Below are 22,434 nucleotides of genomic sequence, written 5' to 3'. Positions count from 1 at the left end.
GTAAGTAAGCACAACGAGAATTCATACATTAAGGCGCACCAGATTATAAGGGGCACTGTCGATTTTTCAGAAAATCAAAGGATTGATTGAGGGAGGGAGGGAGGGGGCTTCTTCCTTGAAATCTCACCCTTGTCTCCTGGGAAACCAGTTTAGCCTTAGTTTGTGGTCAGCTATTTGCCCCTCAGTCAAATGTTCCCAGTGAGAAGCATGACTGTTCATGCACCAGAGATGATCAAATGAAACAAGACTACCATGAAACTCTATAGAGAAACTTCTCTTTATTAATCCCTGCAGAAAATATGCAGCTTAGACGTTGGGATCAGTTACTAAAAATCAAGCAGTGGAGATGGTAAAGATTTTATAGATTGTTGTAAGGTATTTCAGTAGTGAATCAAACATTTGTCCAGTGTTTAAAAGTTTCATAGACTGCACCCTGTGCCATACCTGCCAATGTATTGTATTGTTTTGAAGCACTCAGTCAGTAAACAGCCTTTCTTTATCCTCTGTGCAAAGGATTGTCATTTACTGAGTTTTGTAACTGTGTGAGAATTAGGAATGATAAAATCTGTAGTGATTTATGGGGTTGCTTTGCTCACTTCAAATCTTTGTTTTGTATTTGCTATGCAACGCTTCAGGAACTGTGAACCGGCTGCTGACAGCAAAGTGTCAGCATTTTGGTTGTTTTTCACATCCTTGATGCCAAGATCTTGTCTTTGAATGTCTTCAAAAGTCTGTAACTTAAATGCAAATTGCGATCAACATGCATATTTTATAATTTTGAGCTTTAAAATTAGTTTTTATTCCCATTTCATTCTGGCTTTTTAAATTCACTTTTGTTTTAAATAGTTTGCAGAACTTTTGTTATTTTAAATTTAATTTGTGTTGTTTTGTTTACTTTAGTTTTCATTAGTTTAATTTTTTTTATTTATTATAATGTCAATGTTATTTTTTTAGCTAAAAACTTTAAGTTCAGAACAGATATTACAATACAAACAGCTGTGAAAGCAGCTGACTCAGTCACTTCCCCCCACTGTCCAAAGAAATGCATGGGTTAGCTTAATTAGCGATTCAAAGTTGACCGTGTGTGTGAATTATTGTTTGTCAGTCTGTATCCCACCTTTAAGCTAATAGCAGTTGAATCAACTCAAGATAATTAATTAGCTGTTGACAAAAGGGATGCGTACCAGTTTAATAAATTTATATAGCTTATTTATTTAACAGTGGGGTCAGATCAGTACTTGGTATAAGAAGATGCCTTAAGCCATGGTCTCGGGATCGAATAAGAAGTGGTAAAAGCTAGATTGGTGCAGCTATATTAATGATAACATGCATAGTGCTATACTTGGCTTGATTTTCTTTTACTACCCTATTTAGATTTACGGCTTCTGTGACACCGCTATATATTTTGTCATTGTGGCTAAACGGGAAAAGTAAATTCTCTTTCTTTTTGGCTATAAATACAACTCTCATGCTTGGCATGTAACACAACCTGCAATCTCAGTATACAGTCTGCTCAGTTTAGGCTGAGGAAAGCATTTTCATCCCCACAGGTTGCCACCAACCTTTTATGAATGGAACTGACGTCAGAGCCTTTCATCACAGCTCTCACTTATTGAAACCCACTGGTTAGGCACAGTAAACATGGTCTATTGTACAGAGTTATTTGAAGAGGGTATTTGAGCTTATTCCGATTGCTTAATGTTGACTGTTGAAAGGTATTTAGGCTTTGTGCAAAAGCTTAGATTAGATCAGATGAGATGGGACTTTTATTTAATCAAATGAGATTCATGCATGCATGTCAGCTGACATCTTGATTCCCCGTTAGACTTTAATACATTTGGGACATATGCTTTTTGTTTGTTCTTAGGGTGATGGAATGTATTAATATTTAATTAAGTCAAAAGCACATGTTGAAGTCTGTGCAACACAGACCTATGAGGCCTGTGAGTGTGTCCTTTGTGAGTGCGGCCTGTTCACTATTTTTATTGGAGCCATAAGCTACTTACAGTGTGTGTGTTAGGACACTACAGGTTAGTCTAATATTATCCAGCCAGCTGTATCAGCCTCTTGACTGATATGTCTGAGCAAACTCATGACAGTGGTACTTATTAAGCAGTAGGAAAGGTTTCACTACTGCTTTATAAAGTGCAAATTCTGCCAAAAAATACAATTTAGCAGAACTGGAAAAGTGTTTAGAAACAGTCTTTTGTAATACCTGATTATAAAATCAAATTTATTTTTAGTTTCAAGCCAAAAACGGGACCAAAACAGGATTAGTTATGGGAACAAAACCACAACAATCAAAACCCGCAATGCCTAAAAAAACAGGGCCAGGATTAAAAAGAAAGAAAGAAGACGAAGAAGAAACAGACTATATTGATGGGGAAAAAAAAGTTGTTATTGATATTAATATTAAATTGTAGCCAAGACCTTTATTTTTCTCTTCCTCTTGCACATGCAGCTGCATGACTTTGTAAGTGTGCATGTGTGTGTTTTTTCTGTGTGCTGGTATGAGGACACCAGGGCTGCCACAATACTCTCCTTGTGCTCTGTGGGCAAGAGGAGTCTGGCTCAGCTCCTATCACACAGTTGCTCACGGCACTTGTCCTGTCATTCGGACTGACCTCCTCGACCTGTCTGCCGATTCTCAGACTTCACTGTGACTTATCTGCTCTTTGGAATGTCTTCAGTAAAACACACAGTGTAAACTTTGCCTTCCATTTCAATTAGTGCATCATTTTTTAAACATGCACTTTTCATGTTTACATTACATTTTGTGGAGATGTTTTGCAGCATATCAGTTTTTCTGGCCCATTTTTCTATACTCGTATGAACTCACATTAAGAGTGTTCTTGGGGAAATGCATTCCTTTGCTTCATTGGCAACAGATGTAGAGGAGGACATTTTTTTACTTTGCGCTGAACCTTTTGGAGTGTCTAAAAACGGGGCAGTGTGGACTTTCAGGGCAGCTGTTTTGCCCATGAAGGCCGAAATAGACTTCATGAGAGAGCTAATGTCGGGCCTGTGGCTAGAGCATCAGAGGGCTTGTATTTGCCTCCCAGTGGCAGATGGATAAGGAGCTGTCAACATGGGTAACAGCTGCCCCATCTACAGCTATTAAGCCACCTAGCTTTGAAGTAACAGTGACACAAATATGGCAGAGTATCCAAAAGTAACTGCTGTTATGAACACCGGTATATCCTGAAGGTTGCATTAATTAACACAAGGGTGTTTTAATGTTGTAAAACCTATAGAGAAATTTGAATAAAATAAAATGCAGACCCCTGCCAATAGTCAAGTAGAGCTGATCAGTATGAATATCTGTTACAATACAAGTGTAGCCCAGACAGTATTATTTAAGTAGTTGTGGCATTTCTGAATTATTATCAGTATTTCAAGGATTTGTTGCTATTATACTACCTCATTTTTAAGGTAGTCCTTTGTAAGCAGTTGTTTGGCCAGCAGGTTGTAAAGACAGGTACCATGACTTTACTACACGCCCAGTGGCATACTTGGCTTGAAGTTTTTGTTACTGGCGACAGGGAGCTTGCTCCAGGAAACCTAAACCCCCTTCCTGTTGAAGTTGAGCAGCTGACATGTACGGCGAGTGGGGAAGTAGGGCTAACATTAGCCCTAAGCGGCTCCTGCTGGAGGAAGGACACTAAAGTGGGCTGGCAGAACTCCAGTGCATCCGGAGGGACGCTCTTATCACACGTGTTTGTTTGGGTGCAATCTCTAACACACTGTGCCCTGCAACAGGAGGCTGTCAGCCAACAGAGCTACCCTAAGAAGCCAACAGGCCTCATTAATATTGATGCCGTGTCTGCTTCTCTTGGGATATCCTCTGCCTGCAGAGTTTTGTTGCCAGGAAGGAAATGTAGACCATGAACACTCTCTAATAATGTCACTTTGTTGTTTGGGCTGAATTGAGTCTGACTTACAGCACTCATTTAATGTGTTGTTACTTTTGTTGTTCACAGCCCTAAAAAAAAAAAAACAAGAAAAAAACATAACAAAAACACAATTACTGAACACTGGTATAGAATGATGGGCCTGCCAAATAAGATGGCATTTACTGACATTGGCTGAAAAATGTAGTGTGTCACCAATTTTAAGCTGGCTAAATGATTTTAACTGTGCTAGATTGTGTGACGAAGCTATTCACTTTTTTTTTTTTTTTGTTTTTTTTAAAAGTGAAAGATAATAGAACCATATTCTTTATACTAGGCTCAGATTAATACCATTGTGATTGTAGGGTAATCTCGATAGTATGAAGTTAATTGACAAATTTTTTTATTTGAATCAGCATTTTGTTTTTTCATTTTTTTTCCACTATCACTGCTTTTTTTTTTTTTTCTTTTTTTCTTTTTTTTTTGTTAATCTTAAGAGTTTCACTTCCTTTAAGCATATCTTATGACACTGTCCTGGGCAACATCTAGAGCTGAAGTGTGAAGTGGCATATGGACTTTAGGCTTACTCCAAAAGGGGGTCAGTCAACATAAGCCCCCTTTTCCATTAGTACCGACATGGATCGACTTCCCGCAGTTCGCCATATTTATCAGGGTTTTCAATTACTTTATTGTACCTGGTACATAGTACAAAAATAGTACCTGCTTGGCCATGATTCCAAAGTGATCTGAGCAGGTACTGAAATGTGACGGCAGACTCCGTGGGACTGATTGGCTGGTTAGTGGTGTCACTCGATGAATCATGAGAGCATCTCTTTCACGAAAATAAGTCTGACGAAAAGCCACAGTAGCAGGTTTATCATCACCTTGACGTCGACCTTTGTTGTAGCTAATTATGTCACGGAACACTCAGCTGTATTGCTATAATGACGACCACACACATTAGGTGGTATTCGATTGTAGTTGAAAACCCAACGATCTGAGTAGGGGCGAATGGAAAAGGGGCTATAGACTCAGCATTAAAAATCAAAGTCAAAGAATCCTTTTACTATTGGTGTATAGGTTCCCAGTTTTTAACTACTTAGATGAGGGTGATTTTTCTCATTATCTTAATTTTTTTTTTAAAACTCATCCAACTCCACCTGGATTATTGACTTAACAGTTGCTTTGATTGGCATGTGTCTTAACACAGGGAGATGAAACCAATAGGTGTCTTGTACTTAGCTCACCAATTACTAGATAGCTAATCAAGCCAAGTAGTGTTGGCTGATGAATAACCACTCCATGTGCTTGTCCAAATAAAGAAAATTACAGCTAAAAAAAACAACAACCTAGCATCGCTGCAGCCACAAGAAGTGTGGAGACTTCAGAATGTGGACTCACTTGTCACATCACAATAGCTGTCAATCTTTATACTAAAATAATATTATTGTGAGGCAACATTGCCAACAGTACTGCTCTGAATGTTTGACAGATTTGTTTTTAATTACCACTGTTAATAAAAACGTTACATCCATGTCTTTGTTGTAATGCACTGGCAGCTTGTGTTCCCTTCAGGTGGATTTCAAAGAACTGCAACTGAAATTAATTCATTTAAATACATCCATGTTGTCTCCAGCTACCTGGGTCCGTATCCACAATAGGGTATAATCACTGCTTAAGAAACGATGTCCAGACTTCTCTCAGCCTTGGCGTCCAACTTTTCTGGTTGATAACTGAGACATTCTCAAGCTAGCCAAGAGACTGTTTCTTTATTTTGACCTGGGTTGGACATGTTTGCAATGCCTCACCTCAGAGGCCTCCAGGAGGCCCTCCCGAATGACTGAGGTCCTCATCCTATCACTAAGGAGATTCAGGAGGCGGGAACAGACACAATTTATTTCTGCTGTTTGAATCTGCAGTCTCATTCTTTTAGTCATAACCCACAGTTTGTGAGGGAAGTAATGCAGATTGACAAGTCAGTGAATAGCTTTGCATTCAGATTGGCCTTCAATAAAGCAAACTGGTGCATCTATAGCACTGTAAATGCTAGACCAATCCACGTGTTAACCTCTTACTTTACTTCTCTGCTATTTGTAAACAAGAACCCTGAGATACTTGACTTCCTCTATTTGAGGCAGCAAATCTAAAGAGGGAAAAAAGAGAATAATTTCATGAAGATTAAATATATCCAACCTTTGTTTTTCCAAACCACGTTCCTAAAGCTGTCTAACTGCTGTCCACAATTAGTTTTAATTGTTTCCAGCTGTGTCCTGGTCCTTTACGTCATGCTGTATGACTAGCAAGCTAGTTTTGTTCGCTGTGGTTTCCTCACTGACCTGTTTAGTATATTCATCAAGTTGTTTTGAAAGAAGACTAATCTTCCACCCATCATTTAGCCAAAAATAGTGTGAATGTGTGAGAACAAAAGTAGCCAGCTCTGGGCTAGCCGAGCTTAGGTTTCACATTTACTTTGTAGAAGCTTATATCCTATTACTTATGTCAACTAGCAGGCATTGTGGGCACCTGGCAGGTTCTCACTGTGCCAGTAATCCCTGGGATTTAGAGGCCTGCTGCACTGTTGCCCTAGTTAGCTGCTCTTAACCATTATAGACAATCACATAAAATTAAAATTTGCTATTCCTTCATCAAATACTTCCTAGAGAAAAGTTTTGTTTGTTTGTTTTCCTGAAAGAGAGCGTATCTACAATGCCTAGAATTTCTCAGCATAACTTGGTAGGTGGTAGTATAATTGATATTTTTGTACCACAACTAGATCTGAAAATTTGGTTATTTTTCAGGAAAGAAATTATAAAGTAATGACAAATAATCATTAATTCAGGCCTCTAAAATGAAAGGATTTCCTGCTTTTCTTTGTTATATAACCCTGCAACCCAAATATTTTCTGGTCTGTTTTAGAGCTTGAACAAATAATTGGTTAATTGAATATATAGTATAATAAAGTTAATTGCATTACATTCTTGATACAGATGTGGGGTATTAGATCTTTGAATAAGCACTGACTAATTTAAATGTACAGCCAAGCTCCAGACTGGTCATCCTAGTTATCCCTGCAGGGTTTGTCTTGTAGTAATCACCCAGTTTTGTTTAGGAAAAGGTTGGCGTTAACCTATTTCACTGAATCTTCGTCAATTGTAAACATGCAATACTTGCTGAACAAGTGTTGGAGATGAAACCTCCTGACTACGATGTACATTTGTGTGGTTGTTTTTAAGTAAGGTGTCCTTGTAGCAAATTTTCAAAATAATAACTGAAAGACTAACTACTGTAATGTAAGGGTTAAAAAAAATTGAAAGCACATTTCCCTTGTCCCTTCAAGAGGAGGTCAGTAGTTTCCCTTGGCTCTGTCTCTCAACTCAGTGGCCCAGGACAGATAAGGGTGGGCTGACTTTTGCTGGGCGTCCCCTCTGTTTGTGAAAGGAAGTGAGGTTTTGAAGGTCAGGCGAATGTTGGCGGAGATGCGTAATGGAAGCTACCCTGTATGTGGGACTACCACACAGCTGCTAAACCTACAGTGACAGCATCCTGGATGTGTTACCTAGCTGGGAATATTTTTTTTTTTTTTTTTATCTGCCGTTCCTGTTTCATTCCAAAACATAATTGTTTTCAGTGTGATGTTACAAGATAACAGTCAGATTTCTGCCTGGTATATGGAAAGCTGTTTCATGAAGAAAATGGTCGGTCAGGATCATGTTCAGTGTCCTATTGACTTTATTGTCATAAAGAGTGTCTGTTTTAGTCTTTAGTGCCACGAAGCTCTCTGCAAGTGCATAGCTAAGGAACTGGTTTAATGGGAATGTATTCTTTGTTCCTTCCTAAAACACTGCGACCTAAGATGAGAAAAAGGTTATTTTACACCTGCGGATTTAAGGCATGTTTCTTTTGGATCAGTTTACATGAAATGTTTATTTATTTAACTTATATGATTCCAGATTATGTTTAGTATTGTTTTATTGTCAGGAATCTTATTAACTGTGGTTTGTCTTGAGACCTTCTAAATTGCGAATCTTCTGACAGTCACAAGCTAGAAGAGAAGTGAGGCCAAATCCGCTTTAATGTTAACAATATAAAATATTATATTCCTAATTCAGTGAAAAGGCCAAAGGGAGATGGAAAAGTCACACAGAATGAGAGTATTGTGACTCCTACTACGTGTAGCTCAACAGACCCCGCAGTGTCTTCCAACAATGGCTTCATGCAGGAATTTCTGTCTGCAGCTGTGTACTGCTAAACCAGACACTGCCAGAGATTCTTTGCACAGACGCTCAGTGAGGTATGGTATTAGTAATCGTCTAGAAATGTACAACTAAAGCACAGCTCTTTACCAAACTGTAATACAATATTAGCAGCAATTTCAGGGAATTGTGGCTAATCGCATCCTTCCCAATCAGTTTTCTAAAATAAAAGCCTTTTAGTGTCACTTCTGGTTAACAACACATAATGGGTAGTACAACTTTATGGTTGTGGTTTGATATCACTGATTGGATGTCACATCAACTGAACAAAACTAAAGCAAGTTGATATTTTGTGGCTTGCATATTGTATTGTAAAGTATACATGCTTTCGCTTACTGCTTTCCTTGTCACCATCCAGTAAAGGTTTCATACTAGAATATTAGTTGTTGTTTGAAGGCACATTACCTGACAGTTTATACCTCCGCCATTCTATGTACTAATCCTAAAACTTTAGAAGTCAGCTGAAATTAGCCATGTTTTGATTTTTGTAGAGCAGCCAGTTTATTTTAGGTTGTCACAGTAAAGCAGTTGAAATTAAGCTCATCCTTCCTCCTTGACATGATGTTAACACTCTTCTGTGTCTCTGCCCTTTCCTCCCTTAGGAAATGACCTAGAGGCCTTACAGATACATTTGTGCTTTTGTCGCTCTAATCTGCATCCGCAGAGAACAGCGAGATCTGGAAGCACACTTGTTTCCGCGGTGAGTAATATCTACCTCAGCCAGCAGACGGGGAGAAACCGGGAAGCTGCTGGAGACTTCTGACAGGCAGACAGAGCTATCAGCTGGCCGCTTGCTCACTGCCTGCCGTGTCCTGCTTTGTGAAGAGGATTTGAGACGGACTGGATCTGTCTGCCCTTCGCCTCCCACTGCTCCTCTGCCAGCCACTGCAAAAGAAAAGACGAAGCCACATCCTCTGATTCCAGCATTTACTTGCTTGTGTGTTGTTTTCTTTTTAAATTGCCATTTTCCTTCCGTGCTGTTGACCAGTGTGTCATTTTCCTCGGATTCATTTTTGCTTTCAGCTTTTAAAATAATTTTCTACTTTTACTGGCTGAAGCTGGTATAGGTTTATATATGTAAATACATAAGTGTATATACTCTGCATACTGTATGAAGGATTTTTCCCCCCCATTCTGAAGGAAAGTCAATGCACTTTAAAACTCAGCTGTAATACTTTCCTCCTCTATTATGATCATTTTGTTTGAAGCTGAAAACAGAGTATCTGGAGCTGTGTCTTTGCTGTTTTTTAAGCTAGGCATGATGATTTTGCAGCAGGGCTGCATGTGAGTATTTTACTCAGCTTGTCGGTTTTTGATCACCCTTCGGCCTCACCCACTTCTAAGTTGCCTCTCTACAAGGCATACTGAGATGAACCTCTGTGAGGTAGAATCCTTGAGCTGTCTTTATACCTAACTTGAACAGTTTCAGGGCCGTTGAATTTGGTGGGGGTTTTTTTTTTTTCCTAAAAAGGACAAGAACACTTTGTGAGGGAAAAAGAAACTACAAACAGGAGCTTCCGGTGCTGTTGCACCACCTATGTATTGTTGTAGTGCGCAGGAAAGTAAAATGGACTACAAGCGTCGCTTTTTGCTCGGCGGGTCCAAGCAGAAAGTGCAACAGCACCAGCAGTACCAGATGCCTGAGCTAAGCCGGACCCTGAGCGCCTCTCTGGCCTCCTCTTGCTCTGCCTCTTCACCCATGGGCACTGGGGTAGGCATGTCTGGCAGCTGCCACCCACCTCCTTCTGGCACCTCTACCGCTGTTGCCGATATCCAGCAAGGCATCTCAAAATATTTGGATGCTCTCAACGTGTTCTGCCGGGCCAGCGCCTTCCTAACAGACCTGTTCAGCAGTGTGTTCAGGAACTCTCACTATTCCAAAGCAGCTATGCAACTGAAGGACGTGCAGGAACACGTCATGGAGGCCGCCAGCAGACTGACAGCAGCAATAAAGCCTGAGATCGCCAAGATGCTGATGGAGCTGAGCGCTGGAGCCGCCAACTTTAAAGACCAGAATGACTTCAGCCTGCAGGATGTTGAGGTAAGTCTCCAAATCACACGCAGTCTTACTATGTGAACTTTTAAAGTCCACATGGTTCACAAAGACAACGTCAGATTGTTTTGACTTCAGTAAAAAACTGCTACAAAGAAATTTTAACATCAATGTCTAAATTTTGTTAACTAAGCTCACAAGCTGGGGTACTAAAGTCAGCCATGACATACTTTATCATATTCATGCACTCTGGAGAGGGGGTTAAGATGCTTAGCTGGTCTCTGTTAGAATGCTGGCTTCATGAATCAGAGTTTCCGGGCTCAAATAACATTCTAATTCCCAATGTTAAGCTGGTGTCAAGATCTGAGGGTGAGGTGTGAAAAACACTGCGGATGTGAGAAGAAAAACAGTTTTTGTCACCACGACATCTTTCACCAGTACTAAATTTGTTGAAGTGCACAATGGTTAATGCTGGCTGCAGCAGAGGTGTTCCTTATGTAAGTTTAGTAAAGGGTCTGTAGACTGTTATCCAGAGGCTCACTGCTAATGTCATTATTATCTTTCTGTCTTCTTTTTGTATGTCTCCCACATTGTCTTTTATTTTTTTGCTGTAACAGTCTGGTGCTATGTATACACACACAGTGGTGTGACAGATTTGTCATAGCAAGATTCATCAAACAGCATCCTGATCTGCATCCGTCATATCTTGAATAAAAACAATGTTTCTGCTCAAGAGAGTTGAGGACTCTACAAAAGAGGAAATACATGGAGTCTATTGGAGACTAATTAAACTGTCAATCCAAAAAAATAACAGCATACAAATCCTATAGTTCTTATAAAAACCTGTTCAACTTTTTGTATGAAATCTAGGCTCTGTTTGACAAACTCTCAACTCAAGCCAGGTTCTTGCACACAGGTTAAATAACTTGCATTACACCTTTCAGGACACAATGATTAAAAAAATGGCAAGACTAAACAGGTGCTTGTGTTTGTAATGGATAATAATCATCGGTTGATTATGGAAAATAAGGTATTTATCGTCGCAATTCCAGTTTTCAATTTTGCTGTAATTGTGTTGTCATAATAGTGTCTTCAAGGGTGCTGTGAGCATCGAGTAACTGAATCTTAATCTCTGCACCACACCCAAGCAGAAAAAGCCCATATTTCCTAATGTTTACTATGCCTGCTTCTTTAACCTGCATTGAATGCACATTTGTGAGCCCGTGGAACAACCTGTAAAAAATCATTGTGGCAAGGACATTCAGACCCAAGTACACACAAAATTGTTTCATGGGAGAAAACACTTATACTTAGTAGTAGACTAAAAGTTAGAGAAAGCAAAAAGTTGAATGGATAAATTTAAGATTTCCCATAAAAATGTTGGATCTGTACGAGAGCCATTTGAAACAGCTGATCACATTTGTCAGTAACATTGTAGTTTGAATGCATGTAACTGAAATTTGTGCCATTTCCGTTACATGCATCATTCGTAACATTGCACACACATACTGTCCGATTAATTTGCAGTATGTGTATAATGTTAGCAGTGGTAACACCAACAACCTTCTTTATTTGCAGCTTAACATCCACCTACCCATTCAGAATGTGGTTACACATTGCGCCAATGCTTATTCACCAGCTTGTTTCGACACACCTCATCCAACTGTTCATTTTCTAGATCAGAGTACTGCAGATTTGCACCGGCTCCTGGGGCTGTCATTCATCTTACTTTATTTTATTTTTTTACAACTTCCCCTAACACAATGAGGGGAGCTGCTTCCTGATGGTGGCTGTGGAACATTTTAGCATCTTAGGTGTTGTGTATTAATTAAATATCAATGATTAATGTAACTCAGTATTTCTATTGCTGAATAGCAAGAGTAGCAGTGTTTAAACATCTAGTCGGGGTTTTTGTGGTTTGTGTAAAGATATTTTTATAGACTACACACAAATATTGGCAGAACTTAGACCAAGACTAGTCAAATTTCCATACCATTGCAGTGTTCCACAAATGACTTTGTATAGTTAAATACAACACTATAAAGCAAAAATTATGGGGATATTACTCAATCTATGCTACATGATAATACTTTATCATGTAGTAGGAGAGCTGCTACATTGCAGCGGCCAAGACACTGGAGGGCCTGCAGAACCTCAGTGGATGTGGCTGAGCCCAAAACAGGAAACACTTTTGCACCACAGTCGGTAAATCTGACTCTCTGTGGTTTTGGATATGCACAGATGAATATTAGAGGAAGCCCAAGTCTGTGAAAGTTTAGACCGCAAAGCTTGGCACTCACATGTGCTGTCTAGCCTCAGGCATAAAAGGTACATTTGTTAAAATATTGAGAGAAACGTACTAATATTTTACTTTACAATGGCCTTTTTTCCAGTGTGTCAAATACATTGATCTCAGAGAAAACACTCTCCACAATAATGTTATGGTTGTAAAATGAAGGATAATGTCCCATGTGAACAAAAATATTTGAGGTAAGTAATCCAATAAGACTCCAGTATATTTTTTTAGTAAATATTTTTTAATTTTAGGACAGTGTTTAGAAAAGTGCAGAGTTATCAGATTGAAGTGTACAGCATACGTGCACGGGTTTGTGATGAGTCATCTGCGGCTCATGTTTGTGTTTCGGTTTTGCATTGTTTTTAACAAAATATCTCTACTACTATCGGCCATGGTGTGCTTTCGTAGAAAAGAATTCGCTATACTCAGATTAGACTTGTTTAGACCCAGCTCATGATAATTGCAGCTAATTCAGTCTGTCTCGTACAATGTGTTGTGTTTGTGACTGTTGAGGGGATTTTCCTTTGTCTGCATGACTCGAGGAATGCTTTTTGGCAGTTCGATTTATTATGAGGTCTTCAAAAAGAACCAAATGCATTTCTGGTTTTGGAGAGTTGTGGTATGTGAAGCCCCCCCCCCCTTCTTTCCCTTGCTCACATCTTCGTCTCCTATTTCTTTCTTTTTTTTGCCCCCAGGCCTTTTTTCACCCCCTGGTTTGTTTTGTAGACCTGGTCTACAAAACAAACCTTCTTTTTCCAAACCACAGCAGAGCTTTCTGAGCATTCAAAGTGAGTCTACTGCCAAATATGCATGAAATTGTCACGGTTTGTTTGGAGGCTGTTTGCTGAGCTTGTAAGTTTAAACCGCAGAGCAAAGACCAGAGGCAGATGGTGAAGTCCTCGCAATCAGAAAGACCTTCATGGCTGTTTAAGTCAGACGACTGAATAAGCACTCTCAACTTGGTGCACAATGGAAACACTGGAAAAACACCACCTTGGTCTTCAACTGTTAAAAACACTCTGAGGATAAACCTTTCAACACGGTTAAAACTAGGGACGTGGACAACATGCACCATACAGTCTTTCATGAGCGAGATTTTAATTAAAAAAAAAAAAAAAAAGTCTACAGTCAGCCTAAACAGATGCACAACAGTTAGTTTGTAATGAAATATGGCATATCCTGCTGCTCACATGTTGGTGTAACAACATTTCTGGGCGTCCTTCTGTTTCCAGTTCAAACCAAAACAGATTAAAGGTTTAAAATAACCCCATGGAGTTTTTGACCAAGGGTGGGTCCTCTATCTGTTTGTATGAGAGCAAGCAGACTGACAATCTGATGTCCCCGATAAGGTGTGACGAAAAGTATAAACTGGCATACACAGATGTAAACAATACAGGATTTAAAACATCAAAGAGCTAACTTAAAAAAAAAAGAAGCAAACTATATGATTTATAAGGTCTCTACAAATATTAGATTGTAATAAATAATAAAATAGGCTCTGGTTAGAGTGGCCTCTAGGTCATAGCAGGTCTCCAAAGCAGAGCAAGGTCCACTGTCACTACCTGCAGTTTAAGACAACACCAAGATGGCCAGCTTGGTAGCACTTCAAACTTTTCAAAATAAAAGTGGCATCAGTTGTGGGTGGTGTCTTTCTCAGATGAATTTAAAAGATGAGTCAGTTTAACATTTCTGAATGTTTATCAAATATTCTTGGGCAGTCCACCCAAGTTAAAATCCATTGTTATTACGGTCAGTATGTCAGATTGGGCAATTAATGAAGTTATTAAATCTTGGCTTTTTCACAACTGAGAGAAATGGCAACGTTCATGTTTTATTCAATTATACTTGCGGTTTTTGACAACATGCGTGTTTCTTCAGAAAATGCGCGATAGTAATTTATAAAGAGTGTAAACAAACAATAACAACCAAAGAAGTGTGTATGATAGAGGCTGGCGCTCCATGTAACAGTTAGACCAAGCTTAATCTGCAATATCATTTTCGTTTTGCACAACGGAGACCGCTCTGCTCAAATCTGACAATCTAAGAGAAAGCATTGGAAATGAAGTATTTTTTTTCTGTCAGATCATAATGGCCATTTTTAAAATTTTCACAGCTGGCATCATCCTGATTGCATCAGATCTGCTAATATTTACTTTGAACCCAGCATTAGACCTCAAGAAAAAATAAAATGTCTCTATATGTGCTCGGCACGATACTTTATATATCTCTCTTAGCCTGATTGTTGTGCCATTTAAAGATGAACCCCATTTTAACCAAACTATGAGATTATATTGGATTATTTTGTTCTGCTTATTTGGCTGATGAAGTTCCATCCACATGACTTTAGAGTCCCGCAGAACAGCTGTTTTACGTTTTTGAAGACTAGAATATCTAATAGGCCACTTCTGAGAAATGTAGGGGTCAGGATAATTGTGACTTTCCTGTTTCTTAGAAATGATTGTGTAAGGGGGAAGATACAGGGAAAAAAAAAAGAAGTGAAAAGCAAGGGAGAAAGCAAAAAAATAAATAAAGCATAACCAGTGACATTAATGAACAGAGGTAGGCTGCTTGTTTTCTTTTGTAGATCAGACAGCAGTGCAACCCCACTATGTAAGCATCTGGTTGTTGTAATAGCTTCACTCTCCTTTTACCCAGAAAAGGTCTGGACTTCAGGAACTCTACTCTCCCAGATCTGGTGTGGTGATTGTGCAGGTGTTCTCAGAAAATAGAAGTATAAATGTTGATGATTGATTCATGATTCGCCTTGTTTGGTTCTGAGGGAGGCCAGCATGAGCTTGGCTCTGCTGCACTCACTATTTCTCATATTTTCCATGACTGTGTGGGATACTGCACAGCCAATCACATGTGTTATCCATTATCTTGTGCTTTAGCCATGTCCTCATTTTTTTTTTTTTTTTTTTTTTTTTTTTTTCTTTGCTTGATTATAGCAGCCTTTGTAGCAGAGTAGTTTTTGATTTTTTTTGTCAGCATGTGCTCATTTTGTTATCTTCATTAAGATATGCTGGTGATATCTACCTCGGCCCTCATTATCAGTGTTTGTTATGTTATTTTTCTGTTTGGCAAACATACTATATCTCCATTGAATAATTGACCTCTGATTAGTTGCTTTAACAGCAACAACAGGTGTTTCTCATGTAGTGTACCCTGGAAATGAGCCCGTATTTATCAGATCTCCGACTGAAGGTGGCAGGGGGATAGGCATCATATTATCCTACATAGTTTAGTGAATCTAAGAGTTTTGGCATGAACTTGCAGTTATGGATTTCTTTTTGAGGACTGTAGCGACGGAAGTGTTGGCTTCTCCACCTTTTGCTGGTAAGTTGGAGTTCACTGTCGACTTTTGTACAGTTTTTTTTTATTGGCCTCAAAGGATAAATGTTGCTCATTTCAGTGATCCAGTAATGGTTTTCCCAGTACTACCATAAAGGTTTCTCAGTTAAATATCCAACAGATTGTCAGTAGATTGCTTTGGAATTTTCTATAAATATTTAAGTCCCCCAGACATTCTAATTTAATCGAATTTATCTCATTCTATTTTTTCCTCTGACTTCTCACTTTGCACCACCAGCAGATTGAAATATCACAACTGATTTATATAACAACACCATCTCCCTGATATTCATGGTCCCCATTGATGTATCTTTGTGATGAGGGTTGTTCAGAATGTATATATGTAAATGTGTATTTGCAAAATTGAGAACTTACTTTAGTGTGGCAGCATTTAGAACTAAGCAAAGACTGTGATGATGCATTGTCATTGTAAATATAAGCATCTTAGCATACTGACATTAGTTTTTTAGTCTAGAGCAGAGCTGTGCCATATAATATCTCAGAGCCACAAGTTTTCCTCTGAACTTGTCTTGTTTCTTTTCAGTCCAGGACCAGCTTGTTGTTATTTTAGTTGCATTATGAGGAACAGATTAAACAAACCACATGATATACTGACATTTTCAACTTTCAGACAGGATACTGACTCTGAGTCACAGAGAAACTTCTTGTTTGGTAGTTTTCTTTTCTTTTTCTTTTGGTGAGCTTTCATATTGCTTGTTGCACACTATATAAAAAAAGTTTCTTTCATACTTACAGGGGTTTTCCTGGCTCAGAATGTTCAGTGAGTTGCATTACTTTCTCTGAACTGTAATTAAAAAAAAAAAAAAAAAAAAAAAAAAAAAAAATGTAGTTAAAAAATTGTCGGGAAAGTTAGGTTCTCTAACTTGTTATGCTTGTTATAAGAAAACTCATTTTATAGTTCTACCTCAGGCTTGCTGTGGTAGAACTTTATTTATCCAATGCGCACACTGACTCAGAAAACATGTTGACATCTATAACTTTAAATGAGATTCCCAGAATCCAGTCAGTGCCCGAAGAACTGAAGTCTTGCAATCAGATTTTTATTTTTTATTTTTAATATAGAAAATGAGCCAGGAAGATACAGACCAATTAAAATAAGTTGAAACTGAGTTGCATCAGTAATTGGGAGGTATAGAAAGATTCAAACTGGTACTAATCAGAGCCTCATGGTGTAAGGTGTGATGATTCTTCAGTCTAAATATAAAAGCACATGTTTCAGTGTGTTTTCGCCTCAGCAAACAGTACATCGGTGGAAATCAGAGTTTGTGCCAGCTCAGACTCTGCAAAAGACGCTGCTTAACAGCCTCTTCGTAGGTTTTCTCTTTTGCACAAACCACAATTAAGCTTTGCAAAAGAACATGAAAAGAAGCCTGAATAGTCAGAGGATATTTCTGGTCAGAAGAGCTCATATAAATTTGTTCAGTTTCTGTGAGGTCCAGCATGTTAAACATGAGCCCTGCTTGGAATACCACAGTGCATAGTCTTTGAATTTTTCCAGCACTGCTTTCGTATGGAGGATTGAGTGTGCCTTCAAAAAGACTTCATATGAAAAAATGGAAAAATAGACTAGAAGCTTGTTAATGAAATGTGTACCCACACATAACAGCGAGAACTACATTTGAGTTCCCGCTGTAATTATCGTAAACTTAAACAAAATCAATTTCATTTGAATTTTATATTTAGTTACTCTAAAGTTTCACTCTTGAGTCATTTGATATTTAAATGGAATCTGCTCAAGTGTCTTAAGACTAAGCTAGTTTGATGCTTTTTTTATTTTTTTATTTTTATTTTATTTTTTTGTCAGGATCACAAGATATAATGGCCCATCAACCACTAAAATTCACTAGATGATAAAGCAAAACACTGAATGAGGCAGTAAATTCCAAAGTCATGAGCATGTCAAATATGATAATTTATTTGGGAACGTGTCCTATTTTGTAGTTGTTACAAAACCAATGAAACTCCAAAGTCATGGCAGTTTTATGCCTCCAGTCATTTGTGCATCTTAGTTTTGGTGTCCGTGAATTGTGTTAAAGAATGAAGGTGGCTTCGTTGTTGTTGTTCCTGTCTGCCATCATAAAGCAACTGCATATTTCTTACTTCAGAACTCAGCCCTATCCCTTGAGATATTTTCAGCAGGTATCTGAAAAAGAAAACCCTGTGACCGTAGCGAACCCACGGTGTCCTATTTCTCTTATTTTGCAAACTGAACAACAAACAGCTTGTCTGAACTCAGCAAGCACTTGCTTGGACACACTTTGTAGTGGAATGATGTCAGTTGTTATTATTGTCAACTTTGCACATGCTTTTCCCACATGTGTGGAATAGTGGATTTTTCTCTCCTTGCTATAATGTTCTTATATAATTATCTATTTATCTATCACTAAAGTTTACTTTATCGTAAAGTTTAGGTTTGCTAAAATCTGGTAAAATGTTGTATTTTGGAAGTTGATGTATTGGTTATAGAGATTTGGTCTTGCCATCTTTCACATTACGATTTTTAAGTTTGTGTAAAAAAAACCAAATGGGAAATAAGGTAGCAAAGTGTTTCTGAAAGAGAACTTAAGTTTATTTGTTGGATAAGTTTGAGATTAATAGGGCATACAATCGTTGAAAGCAGTAGCCAGACTTTAATCTGCCTGGTATTCATTTGCTGTATGTGTGTATAAACAGTTTAATGGTTGTCGCTAGCATGTTTTTCAAAGCATTTATCTTAATATGCTGCAACTCGAGCCAAAACACATCAAGCCTGCTCAACATCCTGCACCAAATTTACCGAAACAAGCATATATCAGAGCTTTTGAGGTTTACCTGTCAAGCATGATGATGTTTTGTGTATAGAAAATAGTTGACACACTTCTTAATTCCTGGAACTTTATGGTTGAACAGGCAGGCAAATGCAAAAAAAAATATTAGATGGAGAAATAACTTGTTGGTAAAGCAACCAGTCATTACTTGACGAATGCTTCATTAGAAAGGCGCAAACAAAGCAGCAAGCAGTTTTGTTTTAATCAACAATAACGAAGCCCAGAGGCATGTGGACATACAGGATTCCACCTCTATGCTGACGGCATCCATAGTGTTTGGTTTCTCAAACATCTTGACTGAGCTACATTCAAATAATGATGAGTGCTCTTAGAGTTAAGGTATGTTGTAACTGTAATCTCTGTGTTCTTTTTCCAGGTACTAGGTCGGTGCTTCCTCACGGTGATGCAGGTCCATTTCCAGTTTCTATCACAGGCTCTTCAGAAAGTCCAGCCCGTGGCTCAGTCTTGCCTGGCCGAGGCTCTTGCCCAGGCCCAAGAGCGCTGTGCCAATGCCCGCTCCCAAAGCTCTGACCTTGGGCCCCTTACAGAGCTGGAAGAAGCTTCCCGCTCATGGAAAGGTGCAGCTGAGGTATGCAGCCACAGCCCCAGGACTTTTCCAGATCTAAGCTTTGGAAATGTGTGGTTTGTCTGTGTGAGGTGAAAAAAAAAACAGCTTGCTACACATTCCTGAAAAAAATGCCAACAATTTGTGATTTCCAGTCCAAATTTCCTATTTCCTCTTTTCTAGGCTGTAGCCTGTCTGTAAACTTGCATTGCTATGTTCTTTAAAGCCTATCTCTATGTAGGAGAAGCTGTTTTGTAAGAGGACCCAACTGATCTCCAGGCTTATCAGTCTCCAAGGACCTTTTCAAGATTTGTTGTATACAGTGAAGCAGAGAGGAGAATAGTGGGTTGATTGATTTGTTAAACTCGGGCATGCAGAGTGTTAGCCCTGCAGGGAATCAGCCTGGATAGAGGGAGACACCAGAGGGCTCATATTTCAGAAGCTACACAAGATAGTTTTCTTTCAATGCTGAAAAAACCCTATCAGTATTATATTAGCATTATACATTTATTCTCAAGTACTTCTTGCTTGTGGTGAGATTTTGTTGCAGTGCAACATTTCATTGATGTTCCTGCTGTAAATTGACCCAGAGCTCTTTTGTATGCTGCTGTACCCTCAGGCCACGGCGAGGCTGAGAGAGAGGGGCCGGGACGGCTGCCTGGCAGGCATCCAGGTTCAGCAACTCTTTTGCTCCAACAACACAACCATCCCTGAGCACCAGCTGAAGGAGCTCAACATGAAGATTGACAGTGCTTTACAGGTGCAGTATGAGTGTATAGATCAGGCTAGGAAATGAGTTGCTGTTATTCCAGAGTTAGACATATACTGAGGTATGTTTTAAGAATCAAATGGACTTTGGTCTTTGAGGTTTTCTTTTCATTTTAATGGAATAATACAATGGAACTAGATGAAGTCTTATATTATAAAACTATAGTATAATTACTTTAAAAAAAAAACGCAGAGAGGAGAAATAAAAACTGTAACATATTAAAGTAACTGATCATTTTCTTCTTCCCTGTCCAGGCTTATAAAGCAGCATTAGAGAGCCTCGGTCATAGTGAGTATGCTCTGAAGGCAGGCTTTCATCTCAACCCCAAAGCTGTGGAGGCAGCCTTACAGGTGTGTTCACTATCACAAATTGTAACCTTTCCATGTCAAGGTGGCATGCTCTCCCCATGCTTGTGTGTGTTCCCTTCCCTTCTGCTATTGTAGCGTGTTCGCTTAATTCTCCCGTCACTGTGGACTGGAGTTGGTGGCTGTCCACTGTTCCTAATACTTGCAATGATTTAATGCCTGTTAATTTCCCAGTAGCATAAAGTTTGTTTTTATGGTACTTGTATCATTTTAGTGTTGACACAGGAGTTGATTAAAGAATATTACGAACATATCTCATGTTTTTTGCTGTAATGAGTGTTTTAGCCGTTGTGTGTTTATATCCATGCGTGTGTGGTATAGGGTTGTTGCAGTGAGGCTGAGGCTCAGCAGGCGGGCAGGATGCAGACCACCTCGCAGCCCATTCAGTGCGAGCTGCCCACCATCCCCGTGCAAATTGGCTCACATTTTCTCAAAGGAGTGTCCTTCAATGAGTCAGCAGCTGAAAACCTCAAATTGAAAACGGTATGATCCTCCTCTCGTCTACATTCTGTTGTTTTGTTTTTTTTGTTTGTTTCATCATCAAAACATTTTTCAGTGTTTTGAGTGATAACCTTAGCAGATATGTAGGCTCCTGAAGTCTCAAGTTGTTGTTGTTGTTGTTTTTTGGGTTTTTTTTTTTTTTTTAATACAGGTGTCTATATTGTAACATCAGCAAATATTTGTGATAGGCTGCTTTGGTAATGGACCGCCATGTTTTGTTTCTTTAGCACACGATGCTGCAGCTCATTAAGGAGGCCCTTGGGCAGAACGGAGTGACACCCAGAGATGACTCTCCTGTCACTGAGGTCCTAAACCAGGTCTGCCCATCCAGTTGGAGAGGAGCTTGCAAGACAGCTGTCCAGCTACTGTTTGCCCAGGCTGGTCTGGTGAGTATAGATGTTAGGTCAGAGCACCATTCAGTAGTGTTTTGTAAGAATTTCAAAATCAATGGAAAAAAAATAAAGTGAATTTTATTATTATAAATATTCCTCTAGATTTTTCTCAGTTTTCCTAAATGCTTAAGAAAGTCACCAGAAATGTAATTTATTTAAGTTATTTTATGTGTCTATGCCAAATGATGACTGGTCTTGTTAACATCCACTGTGTAGTTGGTACCTCAGAACAGTGGATAGTAGGTGGAATACCTGTGTGAACAGGCTTCTTCACTGCCACTGAATCCTCCATCTGAGTATCTGGTGGTTTGGCTACTTGCATCCCATTGTTTGTCCGACTTGTACTGAAGATGAGCAGATCTGTCTGCTTGCTTTGAGGCAGCCAGGAGGTGTAAACTAACACCAGTGACAGACAAAAGGGAAGAAGCATTCCTTCAGCATCTGGGTGAAGGATGGGCTCGTCTGGACGGGTCTGACAAAATTCAAACAAAACTCCCCCACCCTTCTGTTGAAAAGGAGAGTCGTGGGCAGAGCAATCAGCAAGCCTTTCCTCAGAGTAACACCAGTGTGTTTACGCTTCACTGTTTATTTCCTCTGTGTGGTCTGCCCTGCTTTGTGTGTCAAAACGGAGAGCTTGTTCCCGTCCAGCCCCATGCTAACTGTAAAACAATCCCTATATGATGAATGAGCGCTTTGCATTAGCTCCTTATCTGAGCCTATTACCACCAAACCCAAAATAGATCTTGCAGCAAGTAAGCATGGACACCCACCCTCGCACACGTTGTATCTTCTCCACACATTTACTCACATGCTCATTGTCATGCAATGCGCCAAATATGACTCCCACAGAAATGTTTCTCCTCCCTGTTTTCTTTACACTCATGTGACAGTTACAGTGAGAAGCACCGTTTCTGTTGTGTTCCTGGCAATGTTGCTCACTTTTTTTATGGCTGTCAGAGTGCACTAAAACAACACGACCTTGTCTGTTCTGCTGCATTACTTCTCTGTGTGTGTCTGTGTGTGTGTTTCAACATATCTGACCGACTGACTGCATCTGTGTGTGGTTCTCACATAGTTTGCCCCCCCCCCCCCCCCCCCTTTTTTTTTTTTAAGGATGCACCTGCCTTTTTAATAACAATAGGGTAATTTCCTGCAATACAGGAAATAGACTCCTCCCACCTTCACTCCCTCTTTATGACCCAGCTACTCAGGTCTCAAGGAGCCAAGGCCA

The 22,434-nt window shown here is 39.3% G+C and overlaps 1 protein-coding gene across 1 annotated transcript in view; it reads left to right on the top strand.

Moving 5' to 3' along the window:
* Positions 1 to 22,434, top strand: part of LOC120720993 (granule associated Rac and RHOG effector protein 1-like) — a 40,651-nt gene that overhangs the window by 4,074 nt on the left and 14,143 nt on the right. Inside the window, exons 2-7 of the mRNA XM_040010953.1 lie at positions 8,746 to 10,184; positions 18,988 to 19,200; positions 19,796 to 19,936; positions 20,200 to 20,295; positions 20,632 to 20,793; positions 21,039 to 21,197. Of these exons, the coding sequence (XP_039866887.1) occupies positions 9,681 to 10,184; positions 18,988 to 19,200; positions 19,796 to 19,936; positions 20,200 to 20,295; positions 20,632 to 20,793; positions 21,039 to 21,197 (1,275 nt within the window). The 5' untranslated portion in view covers positions 8,746 to 9,680. The remainder of the gene's footprint in view (positions 1 to 8,745; positions 10,185 to 18,987; positions 19,201 to 19,795; positions 19,937 to 20,199; positions 20,296 to 20,631; positions 20,794 to 21,038; positions 21,198 to 22,434) is intronic.

The sequence above is a fragment of the Simochromis diagramma genome, unplaced genomic scaffold (genome assembly GCF_900408965.1).
Source record: "Simochromis diagramma unplaced genomic scaffold, fSimDia1.1 OVJJ01000603.1, whole genome shotgun sequence".
In the NCBI taxonomy this organism is placed as follows: domain Eukaryota; kingdom Metazoa; phylum Chordata; class Actinopteri; order Cichliformes; family Cichlidae; genus Simochromis; species Simochromis diagramma.
Note: the sequence above shows the minus strand (reverse complement) of the source record. Positions and strands in the feature narration are given on the sequence as shown.